General features: G+C 40.3%; 1 protein-coding gene across 5 annotated transcripts in view; it reads left to right on the top strand.

Moving 5' to 3' along the window:
* Nucleotides 1–12941, top strand: part of gria1a (glutamate receptor, ionotropic, AMPA 1a) — a 73360-nt gene that overhangs the window by 30864 nt on the left and 29555 nt on the right. For all 5 annotated transcript variants that reach the window (XM_040015704.1, XM_040015701.1, XM_040015702.1 and 2 more), the window contains exons 6-9: nucleotides 3524–3682; nucleotides 3980–4147; nucleotides 5067–5171; nucleotides 5933–6040. In XM_040015704.1, coding sequence (XP_039871638.1) covers nucleotides 3524–3682; nucleotides 3980–4147; nucleotides 5067–5171; nucleotides 5933–6040 — 540 coding nt within the window. The remainder of the gene's footprint in view (nucleotides 1–3523; nucleotides 3683–3979; nucleotides 4148–5066; nucleotides 5172–5932; nucleotides 6041–12941) is intronic.

The following is a 12941-nucleotide window of genomic DNA, read 5'->3' as shown; positions in this document are numbered from 1 at the left end:
ATGCAAAAGTTCGCGCTGACGTCTATTCCAACGTAGGAAGTGTTATGAACAGCTGATCGGACCGGCACAGCGTGTTTCTGGAATATTATGTTTTTGTTCCTGCAAGCGCTTTTTATGCAGTTTTTGCAAAGCTTTATGTGGAAGGAAACCGTGACCTAGGACAAGCTGATGGCATAAGATGTAAGTACAACTCCTCCGGTTTCATATGCAAAAAAAATTTTTGCGCTAGCTTATGTGGTTGCAGTGCTACTGGGATTTAAAAATAGTTACGCAAAACAGAGCGTGCCCGCTCCGATCGGCTGTAAAGGGTTAATAACCACCAATAACCAATTATATTTTGCTTCCAAGAAGCCAGATGTTCTCGTAATTTTTTAAGACGTCTTGAGCAATAGTTCTCTAGCATTTCCGAAGTTCTTTGGTTGCTTTTTCACCCATTTTCAGTCCACTTCCTGTACCTGACCATTTCCAAATATTTTTTTTTAAGCCACAGTTAGCGCTTACCTATGAATCATCTAATCATATGTGCCGACACATAACAGACACTTTAGCAAAGAATCTATTTTAAATCAAGTCTTTCAACAGTTTATTACTAGCAGTCTGTCACAAAAACATGTCATTTGTTTCCATTTCTTTAGTTGAATCTACAAAAATGCCAAAGATAAAACACTTTGACAAGCATAAAATAGTATTTTTCCTCCAACATGTTGATTCTTAAAGACTTACTAACTGAAAACTATCTTGACACTGTTTACTTTAAAAAGTTGAGGACAACAGAATCTATCTATAGCAAATGAGCGGTATCCATGTCCTTAAAAAACAGGGGAACAAAACCAACAAAGACCTGACACAAGACCTGAGAGATGCCTTAGTTGGTCCATTTACTGTTCAGTGGAGATTGATTGGAAATTATTTAAGTAGACGGGTTAACAACCATCCGTAAAACACAGTGGAAGCTCTGTCATGATTTGGGGCTCCATTATAAATGCAGAAAAGTACCGTCAGATTTTGATGTAATATTATTTGGAAAGCATCTGACTGGAAACAACGTAACATTTCAGCACAACAATGATCGCAAACACGCTGCCAATGCAGTAAATCATACTTGGATAGAAAAATACAGAATGGAATACAATCAGGCATGAAGACCACTTAAAATAAAGTTAAAAGAAAGCTTGTGTTAAAGAGTTCAGGTTCTGTTGAAGAATAAATGTTCATATATGTTGGCAGATTTCAGTAACTCACTGTGCCTATTTCTCATTTTCTAAGAGAAACAGAGAAATCAGGGGTGGCTCAGGACTTTTTGCACGGCACTATTCTTCTCTGCATTCACACTTTATTTGAATTTATATAAATTTATGTAAATTGTATCTTTTGTCTTATATTTCATTTCATAACTGGATTCCAAACTTCCAGTAGTTTATTGCCAATTCAGTAGTTGTGTTTACCCAATAGAATTATCTGGTTTTACCCTCATTCCATCTGCAGCTCAGCTAAGTCAAATATCCTTTCACTGCCACAGCTATAGAAATCACAGCAACACAAGTGGGAGACTTGCGACAGTGACAGAAAGCTGTGCAGACTCACAGCAACAGAAAAAGGTCAGGCAGCCAGTGTATGAAAGCATACATCCATTAGCTCTCTTTGTCTGCGGCCTTTTCCTCGCCACACACATGTTAGACCCCGACAACACTCGATAAATGTGGCCAAATGAAAAGAAAACTGGCATCAACAGAAGCTGTGGTAATAACAACATTAATATGCAGATGCTGGCTTGAACAGTTTCTCACTGCTGGCGTTTTAGATTGACTCAATCTCCCTTGTCCGACCGGTTTGCCAGATTTAATTTTAAATGATAAAGCTTAGACGGTAATAACAGATGATATACAAAGTGGCCACAGTCATTTATAATGGGTCCGTTAAAATGTTGGACCAAAAAAACGGGAAAAAAAAAGAAAGAAAATGACTTTATACGTCCTTGGACCTTTTAGTTAATTTACTTACCTCAGTGCACATGTGTGCTTGTGTGCGTTGATTCTGAGCACAGACTGAATTTCAGTAAGTACTTAAATTGTGGTTACAATTCTGCCGGGAACACCCCCCATCTACGTCCTGTGTTAGCAAAGGCTAGTTTCTATAGTAACCTCCTCAGCTGACTGCACAGCATTAGCTCATTCATGGAGCAGAAAAAAGACATAAGTCTGTCTGTTGAGCTGAGAAATATGGACACCTGGCAACACATACAGGTACATTAAGGGAAATGCGGCTGTTAAAGCAGACTGAATGCTGCCCCTCTTGGTTGCCCGCATATGTTTGGGGTATTTTTCTTCTTCTCTTAAATAAAAAAAGGCAAAAAAAAAAAACCAATTCTAGATAACTTTAGGCTAGGGAACAGCAAGTCCTCTTTGTTTTTCTTCAGTTCTTTTGACTGTATGAAAATCAAAACACAGTAAACAAGCGCGAATTCGGAACGGATGTGATAAAAAGAGCCAAGGCTTCAAATGGCACGATAAAAAACAACAACAACATCAGAGCAGAGAAGAAAGAAAACGGATGGTACGCTGGAGACAATCCAGAGAGAGGCACCTTTTCTCCTCATCAATCAAAACTTTGCTTTTAAACCTCAGACAAATCACAGACAAATCTTTTTTCCTCCTCTGTCTCCACTCCCACCCGGTCTCTCTTGTCTACCTCCTCCTCTCCCCACGCTGACAGGAAGCCTGCTGAGAGACTGAAACTGTCTTTCCTACTTTCTACCTCTGAAAAACAGCCCTCTCCACATAATAGTTTTGGGGGGGGGGGGGGGATACAAGAAGGAAATACCATTACAGTAAATCGCTTCTTCCTCCATTCTTCTTTGCCTGAGGCTCGCCTTGCATTGTTCACAGTAGCCTATAAGGTTTTGATCCTGCTGTTGTTAACAGTAGCCTATGAGGACTCCGTCTATCACAGATTAGTGCCGGACTGCTCCTTCCATGTAATGAGGTTTTCTATTTTCTTTCTCACTACTTCTGTCCCTCAGGAAAGACCTAAATGAAGTCTGCTCAATGGGATGATCACCCTATGTAAAAATGAAAGATTTTTTTTCTTTATTAAGAAATTAAAACCTGAACTTGTGATGGCACAGTTAAAGCAGTACTTAAAATGTAATAAAGTTGGCTAAATTACCCAACCAGCGGCACCTAATGTTAGGTGCCCTGCTGCTGGTTCCAAAACCTTTTTGGACAGTGTTCTTACAAAATGCTCACCTGCTTGAAACCCTTTGATGCAGTTTTTAACAAGTTATGATAATTGATCCATTCATTCATCTGCTTATAAGCTAAACTGCTTATGAAGCTCAAAAGTAGAGGCGAGAACCATTTTACATGTGGGGTTTTTTTCTTGTGACCCCTGGATAACCAGAACCCCTGTTTGCAATCCACTGCTGTAGAAGAACATATCAGCTGGATTTCACAGGGGGTTAACATATCCTCTGTACCTGTGTGAGTATGTGTGTGTAATCTGTTTCTGTCTGGTTTCCTCTCAGGGTTTTCTGGACATCGATCTGACAGATCTGAGGAAAGGCGGGGCAAACATAACCGGCTTTCAGCTCGTCAACAACTCAGAGCCGAGTGTGAGCCGCATCGTCCAGCAGTGGATGGAGTTTGATAATAAGGACTCCAAAGTGCCCAAGCCTGGACTCAAAGTACTACCCCTTAAATTTCTGAGTTACTTTCTTCTTCTTCCATAAGTCTCTAAGCCTAGTGTCTATATAATAGGTAACTCTTATCTGAATATGCTTTTTGGATTTTGGATTTCTGCTATAGCAATTATTTATCTATACCAAGCTGAGAGTGATACCATATCAAGGTATTTGTGTATTTACAGGCATAAGAAAGTAACCTAAAGTTTAAGTTATAGAAATGAAGTCTCTGATGTTTAAGCAAAGCGCTTCTAGTGTTTGTGACATGAAATGTAATTGAATTAAACTTGCTCTCTGCAGTACACAGGTGCTCTAACATATGACGGGGTGAAAGTCATGTCCACAGCCTTTCAGAATTTAAGGAGACAGAGGATAGACATATCTCGCAGGGGCAACGCTGGAGAATGCCTAGCCAACCCACCAGCTCCCTGGGGACAGGGCATAGACATCCAGAGAGCCCTGCAGCAGGTCTGCACACGTGGAGAGGAACACGCTAATGCACACACGCATAAATACATAGATCCTCGTGCACACTCACACAATTTCTTGAGTGGCACATTGGCTAACAGCTCCTGAGTTTGGGCTGGCTGAACAAATTAGGTCTCATTCTGTCGTGTAAAGTTCACATTAAGTCGTTGGAGAGCTCTCCAGTATCAAATGTGACATCATAGCTAGTAAACACAACCTGCAGGCAATAACACTCGACTGTGATTATCATGAAATATGACATCAGCAATTGAGTTTAGAAATGTAATATTTGGCGATGAAAATGCTGGACTGGCTGTGAGACTCCTTAATGTCACAGAGACACACGAACGCCGACCCGCATGTGCATCGAGGAACACGGACAGTTATTTGGATTAAATTTAGAACGCTAATAAAAAAAAAAGAAAATTTAAGTTCAAGCCATTCAACACCATTCACGCAAAGTATGGAAATATAAAAACTGCTTTTGTGTTCATGAGGATTTACGTACAGTACAAGTGCGTGTGTGAGTGTGCTGCCCAAGGCGCTGTCTGCAGAGTGGCTGCGCAGAGGCCTGTTCCGAATCAGTCTCGCCATCTGCCTGCAGATAGACTGGAGATTGAAGCCGTTCGTGTTCGCTCAATTAATTCCATCACACAGCCAAGACAAACACGGTGCACTCTGCACACATACGTGCACACCGTCTGTCATTTATGTCCACAGTGACGCGCGGACACTCACAAATGAAAACGACACAAAACATGCGAGTTGCGCTTAGAATGCATGTCATGTTAGCATGATGTGCGAGTGCTTGCTCCTAGCACTGAAACGCTGGTTGAATATCACGCTACGTGGCAGCCGTACCAGCCAGGCAACTGAGAGGATCTGAATTACTTATTCGATATCTTTGACTCCATTACAGGTCCGTATAGATGGATTGACTGGTCACATTCAGTTTAATGAGAAAGGCCGCAGAACCAACTACACTGTTAGTGTCATGGAACTGGCCCCCTCTGGACCCAAGAAGGTGAGCCTGAGGGTCCGATTTAAGATATTCATTCTTGCCCAAGGGCCCCCTTTCTAAAAAGAAAATATGTATGCAGTCTTATTACATGTGTCTGACTAACCCTGTAGCTTATTTTAAAACCTTGTACTGTAGTCAAACGAGTGAATGCTCCAAAGAGCCAGTTTCTAATTTAAAAAGTTAAGATTCACATTTAACAAGGAATCTCCTACTACCTTCAGTGAAGTGTATGAGTAGCTTTTTACTCTCACACCTCACTGAGCAGCTCCCAAATGAGTACATCATTACTGCTGCAAATACCTTAAGGGTGAAAGGTAAATTAGAGACATGGATTTACCTTACTTCTTGGTATGTTTTCAGTCTTGCAAATGCAACTGAATGTTTATTTGAAATAGCAGGAAATTCATATTTTCCTCTTACGCTGGAGAAGCTATCCAGTGAGGAGACTTAAGTACTTGAATTTATCTGAAATGTCTGATAAATTATACATTTTTATTAAATACAGCTCATCATTTCAATTACATTTTGTGCACTCCACATACATGTCTCTTTTGGGATTTCAGTCATTCACAGTAAGAGCTGCTAAATCAGCTTGATAGGTCATTGAGCTGGACTTAAATATAAGCTGAAATATGATAAACTGCCTTTAAGCTCGAGTCTTTGAGTGGGAGTAAAAGTTATTTTTCTCTCATATAGTTAGAGTTTCACTTTAGGCAGTTAATTAAACACGGGCCCTACTTTGTGACACATTCTCCTTGCCTTAGGTCGGCTACTGGAATGAAGATGAGAAGTACGTGACCACAGCCAGCCTGAGAGGGAGCAACGAGACTTACCCACTGCTGAACAGAACTTACATAGTCACCACTATCTTGGTAAGTATGAGTTAAAAACAAAAAAACTCAAACAAACAGAGGTTAAGGGCTTTTTTTAGGGGACGAGGGTGTTTAATTTGAGAGACTGAAACAGATAAAGTAATAGTAACATATTTTCTATCATGGTAGAGTTCCTTAAATTTCACGACCCTGAAAGAATTCAGCAGGCGTCCGCAATTGTATCTTGCTCTCTTGTTTCTTTTCCCAGCTACATTTTCTAACTGCTCTCATTCTGACTGAAGCCTGCTCAGAATAACAATGAGTATCAGTATAACTTTATTGCTCCGTGTACATCTGAAGTGCAGAATCTTATGCCTGACATACAGTGTTGATGACTGTTAGAGTTGGTATAGTACACATTTATTGCACTTTTAAAAGCTCACAAAAGGTCAACATAATCTCTGTGGTAATGTCAACACACATAAAAAAAAAACAGGCAGACTAGAAAGAACCAGCAGAAGTGTCTGTGCAGCATTAGAACTTCTCATGAAATAGACAAAGTAACTGTTATATATGAGGCTGTGGTATGTCAGTGCATCCTTTTAATTTTTTTTTTTATTTTTTTTACCATAAATGTCATCATTAGGTCATCCAACATGTCTTGGGTTGTATTTATTGGCAGTAACACAAATGGTCTGCAAGTGAGGTCAGATATCGACCTGATCCATTCTTGTGACACGTATCATTATATTTTGTAATCATAGCTGATAATATCTGACTATAGTACAGTAGAGGATATTAAAGTTAGTACAATATATCCCTGGAGGTACAGGATGTTCTCAGTAGCTTGTCTATGTCTATGAACTGGTTCCCTAATTTTTACTAGTGGTATATTTTTAAAGTGAAAATGTTTTTTTTTGCAGTGAAAAGTGGCTTTAATGGCTCTAGTGTATATGTGAAAGGTATATGCACACCGGAATTAGAAATTAAGCAGCTTAACTTATATGTCATGTGAAAAAAAAAAAGTTTTCACATGACTTTCTGCAGTCTTGTGAAAAAATACAACCTACATCAGCAAGTATGAGCATCTCTATGAAGGAAGACATTTTGGCAGTTTGCTGCTCTGGAGCTTTCAGGTGTATGTTAACACAATTCTGAGGAAGGAAGACACCAGCAATATCTAGAAACAATTGTTGCTGCCTATCAATCTGTGGAGGTTTATAAGACCATTTGCACACAGTTTGAAGTCAATCATTCAACAGTGAAAAAAAATATTGACAAGTTGGCATTCGGGACAGATTACCAATCCTCCCAGGAGTAGAAGTCGCAACAAACTCACCTCAAGATCAGACAGTGCGACGCGAAACTGAGAAACTGCAAAAATTTCCAGAGCGACATCTCAGACTCTGCAGGCCTCAGTTAGCATGTTAAATGTTGCAGTTCGTGACAGTACAACTAGAGGAAGGCTGAACAAGTATGGCTTGTTTTGAAGAGTTGACAGGAGAGACTCTTCTCTCTAAAAGGAACATGGCAGCATGTCTTAGATTGGTAAAGATCCATTTGAACAAACCACAAGGTTTCTGCAATGATTTCCTTTGGACAGATGTGACTAAAGTGGAGATGTTTGACCATAATGCACAGCACTATGTTTGTTACAAACTGAACACAGCATATAGGCACAAACACATCATACCTACAGTCAACCAGTGTGGTGAAAGGAGTGATGATTTGTGCCTGTTTCACAGAGACAGGACCTAGAAGTCTTGCATGCTCTTTATAGCAAAGCATTCTAGAGTCAAATGTGAGGTCATCTCTCTGACAGTTAAAGCTTCGGCGAAATTGGGTCATTCAGCAGGACATTGTTCCCATGCACAGCAGCAAATGTACAACAGAAGAAGAATCAAGTAGTTCCAATGACCCAGTCAAAGTCCACACGCCAACCTGATTTAAATATTGTGGGGAGACCTAAGAGAGATGTGCTTAAACAAATGCTCACAAGTCTTTATGAACTAAAGCAAATTCATAAATAAGAGTGGGTGAAGATTCCTTCACAATGATGTGAGAGACTGATAAAGTCATAGAGAAAAATAGTAATTTAAAATTATGGTGGTGCTACCAGCTACTGAATCATGAGATGAGCCTCATTTTTCACAGGACTGTATAGAATCCTGTGAAAGCTTTCTTTTTTGCATACAATACAATACAATACAGTTTTATTTATATAGCACATTTAAAAACCCGAAGGCACACCAAAGTGCTTCACGGTAATATGGAGAGTCAACATAAGTTAATAACAGGGTACAAATCGGGCACTAGCATAGACAGGATAGAGGCACTAACAGACCAGAAGAGTTAGATAAATACAAAATCTGCTAAGACAAAAACAGCAGTAAAATTAATAATAAAATAATAATTTTAATAACATTTTATAAAAGATTTAAAAGTTTAAAATTTAAAAGATTTAAAAGGGTATTAACTGGTGAGGAAAGCCAAGTCAAATAGATATGCTTTCAATCTTGAGTCCAAGGCTCGAATAGAAGCAGGGAGGCTTGTTCCAAAGGTTGGGTGCAGCTGAAGCAAAGGCACGATCGCCTCTGGTCTTCAGTCTAAACTTAGGTTGGGTCAGGAGTAATTGACCTGATGATCTTAATGTACAGATTGAGGAGGTCAGTGAGGTAGCTGGGCGCAATGTTATCCAGGATTTTAAAAGTGAGTAGCAAGATTTTAAACTCAATGCGATATTTGATTGGTAACCAGTGTAGATCAACAAGAGCCGGAGTAATAGGGTCAAACTTTTCTAGTTCCAGTAAGAAGGCGAGCCGCAGCATTGTGAACGAGTTGCAGCCTTCGAAGAGAGAAGGCTTGGACACCACAGTAGAGAGAATTACAATAATCTAACCTGGAGGTCACAAAAGCGTGGATAAGTTTTTCCAGGTCCCTGTGTGGTATAATGCTTAGCTTTAGAAATCTGGCGCAGTTGAAAAAAAAAACAGATTTAACTACTGATGATACTTGTTTATCAAGCTTAAAGGAGCTATCCAAATAGACACCCAGGTTACGCATAGAATCAGAGAGAGAGTTAGCTAGGGGCCCCAGCAGGGCAACAAGCTGGTCTCGAGGAATATGGCTGTCGAACACCATAACTTCAGCTTTTTTCTCATTTAAAATGAGAGAATTATCTGACAGCCAATCTTTAACCTCTCTCAGGCAATCGTACAGGGAGTTCAGTGATGCTGACAAATCATCAGTCAGTTGACAATAGATTTGAATGTCATCAGCGTAAAAGTGATAAGAAATATTGTATATTTTCAAATATGGAGCCCAAGGGTAGCATATACAAAAAGAATAATAAAGGGCCCAATACAGACCCCTGGGGCACACCACAACAGAGAGGGGCAACAGAGGAAGAGTATCCTCCCATCACAACAGAGAAGGATCTATCTGTGAGGTAAGAATTAAACCAGTTAAGGGCAGAACCCTTGATGCCTACAACATGCTCTAGCCTCCTCAAGAGTATATTATGATCAACCATGTCAGAGGCTGAAGACAGATCCAATAAAACTAAAACAGCAGGGCGACCAGAGTCAGCAAATACAAGAGGATCATTATAGACTCTTAGCAGGGCCGTTTCAGTGCTATGGTGTGGCTTAAAGCCAGACTGGTATTTGTCAGTGATATTATTTGCAACTAAGTAAGCCTGTATTTGGAGAAAGACGGCTTTCTCTAAAACTTTTGATAAAAACTGAAGTTTTGAGATTGGCCTATAATTGGCAGGGTCTTTCTGATCGAAATTACTTTTTTTAAGAACAGGGTGCACTACCGCATGTTTAAAAGCAGTCGGGACACAGCCCACTAACAATGATAAATTCATTAAAAATAAGATGCAAGGCCCAAATTCCTCAAAACTTTCCTTGATAATTCGGGATGGAAGGATATCATGCACAGAATTTGAGTTTCTCAATTGTTCAATTATTCCCTTAAGAGTGGGGAGTGATAACAGTTCAAAGTGAGAAAAGGTGGACATGCATCGTAAAACCGGAACAGGATTCAGCATAAGAGAGTGAGAGTGTGAAGCCTTCAGTAATAAAACTTTTCCACTAAAATGAATAAGAAATTGCTCACAGAGAGCCTGAGAGGCCGAGCTCGAAGAGTCCGGACAGGAATTTATCACTGAATTAAAAATTTTTGAATATCATTCGCGGGTTGTGGCTGTTAGTCTCAATAATATCTGATAGGAAAGCTGCTTTAGCTGCCTTTACAGAGTTCTGGTATAGAAAGACTGCATGACTGTGGGATTTTTGTGGGACACGCCTTCCTTCAGATGACTTCAGTGCTCACCAGATAAAAGATTCTTAGTGGAGCTGATGAAGGCAAGAAACAATGTAGAATAACAGAAAAGACATGAGTACACATCAACTTGTGCACTTTTTTTAGAGCCATTGGCTGCATATATAGACATCATTGCCAGTGAGAGGAGAAAAACTCTTCCAGTCAGCCTCCAAGTTGTAATTAAGATAAAGAAATTTTCAGAAGCCAACTATCTCTGCCACTTAGCAGATATAATTATGTTTAAACAAACTAGTGCAAAATGGCTGCAGTAGTCAGTCCAGCTTAAATGAAGCCCAAAGTGAACCCTAATGCAATCCATTCAGCTGCGAGAAAAGGAGATTGATAGCTTACGTGGTTTTTTTGTACCCAGTTTTCAAGCCTTTAGGCTATTTTTCAGAAAAACAGAGTGCATAATCTCAGAGATTAGACATAGTTAACTAAACACATTCTTTGTTTGAAAGTAACTCTCCAACACTCCAGGAGAGAGAGGCCAGAGGGCAGCCACTTGGAGTTTGCCAAAAGGCACCTAAAGGGCTCTCAAATATCGAGAAATAATTCTCTGTTCTGATGAAATAAAGATTGAATTCTGTGGCCTGAATGCAGTGCGTCATCGGCAACATCATGCTCTGGAGATGTTTTTTGGCAGTAAGAATAGGGAGTCTAGTCAGGGTCAAGGGAAAGATGAATGCAGCAACGTATCCTTGATTATAACAAGCTCCAGAATGTTCTGGTTTAGCCCCAGTTTTCCAACAGGACAACGACCCTATGCACACAGCCAAAGTAACAAAGGAGTGGCATCAGGACCACTCTGTGAATGTCCTAGAGTGTCACAGCCAGAGCCCAAACTTGAGATCTGAAAATGGCTGTGCACAGACGCTCCCCATCCAACCTGACATAGCTTGAGAGAAGATTGAAATATTGAGCCAGGGCTTTCAATACTTATGTAGTTGTTATATTTTAGTTTTAAAATTTTACTACATTTACAAGAATTTCAAGAAAATGTTGTCTTTATGGGGTAATATGTTTATAATTTGAGGTAAAAATGAATTGAATCCTTTGTGGAATGAGACCGTAACATAACACAACGTGGAACATGTGAAGTGCCGGGAATACATTCTGCATGCATGTAGCTTCTGCCACTTCAGCTGTCTGCAGTACAACTGGAAGACCAGAAATCCTGTTAGAATCATTTTCACTGAAAAGCCAATCAAGTGGTTCTTGTAGTATTACTATAATAAGATTACTGAGTTAAATATAAGAAAGTAGCCACTAATGTAGCTGCAAAGGCAAATCCTGACATGTAGTCTATTGACATCTACTTTCGAAAGTATGCCTAAAATCCTTATTTAAACCCAAGAGTTGGAGTCTCCGGAGTAAGCCCCCAAAATAACTCTCTCTGACATAATCTCCTATCAGTGTCCTTTTCTCCGGGAAGATAAATTAGTTTTCTGTCTTGGAAGCTAAGAGAAGAGATAAGGTGTGAGGAGCACAGGCGCAGGAGTTTTTACACCTTCTAACTTCTGTGCTCTCTGATTCGTTGCCTACGGGTGGGTGTTGTTTTGCTGCTGTGTTGATATCACATAGTTCTTCACTGTAGTCCCTGCTGTCCAAGCCTGTGCCCACAGACTAGGCCTGGAGATGTGGAGAAATGAGGCACAACTGGTTTAATGGGGCATCAAAGCTTCCTTTGCTGATGACTGCGGCTTTGCACTGAAACCAGACAAAGAGTGAAATGTGTCTAATCTTAGCATGCCTGATTTTTGTGTTATTGTCGCCTTTAGTGTGTATAACTCTTAAAATATATTGGGTAATGTCAGCACACAAGAGAAAATGATTGAATTTTTAAAACGTATTAAAAATATGAACTTCTACATGTGTAGTTGCATTTGTTCAGGTGCACAAGTGCTCTTGTGTGTATAAATGTGCAGCGAATGTGTCTGAGTATTGTATTTAATGTGGTTGAGTGACAGCAGATCTCAGTGGAGCTGTTCGAGGTCAATGTGATTCAGTCCTGGAGGACCTTTTGTATGCCTTGCCACATCTCCATGTGCACATTTGTACATGTGTGTGTGTATTTCTGTGTGTGTGTGTGTGTGTGTGTGTGTGTGTATAGTGGGCATGGTCACAGTTGCGTGTGCCCTGTCTTTGTCTATGACTGCGTGCGCCAGTGCGTACACTGTGAAAGCGCTGCACGCCGGTCCTTTCTCTTCACTGCCTCCCCAGGGTGCCATTTGTCTACCAGCCTCAAGTTATGTGCAACAATGATTACCTTCACCTGGATCATAAAGAGCGGGAGAACACAGATAGCTGTAACACATATAGGAAACCCTCTCCTCCCTACACCCCACCTCCTTATCCAGACACTGGTGAACACGATGGAAGGATTTTCTAAGCTCAGCAGAAAACTCTCGCTTAAAACAGGAACACATAACAACTTGTGGGAATTGAGGCCTTCTTAGTGCTGCTGGACAATTTATACTGAGGCGACTTTAATTCTGTATGAAATACATATTTCTGAAAGTGGAGCCCCAGGTGTCGTGTCAGCTGCAGTTTCTCAGGCAAGTCAATCAGTGTGAGATGTGCAGTAGTCGATGTAACAAGAAGAACAATGTGGCCCTGGAGCAGAGGTTAT

This window comes from Simochromis diagramma, unplaced genomic scaffold, assembly GCF_900408965.1.
Source record: "Simochromis diagramma unplaced genomic scaffold, fSimDia1.1 OVJJ01000685.1, whole genome shotgun sequence".
NCBI classification, from domain to species: domain Eukaryota; kingdom Metazoa; phylum Chordata; class Actinopteri; order Cichliformes; family Cichlidae; genus Simochromis; species Simochromis diagramma.
The sequence above is the reverse complement of the archived record's forward strand: the minus strand, read 5'-3'. Positions and strand labels throughout refer to the sequence as shown.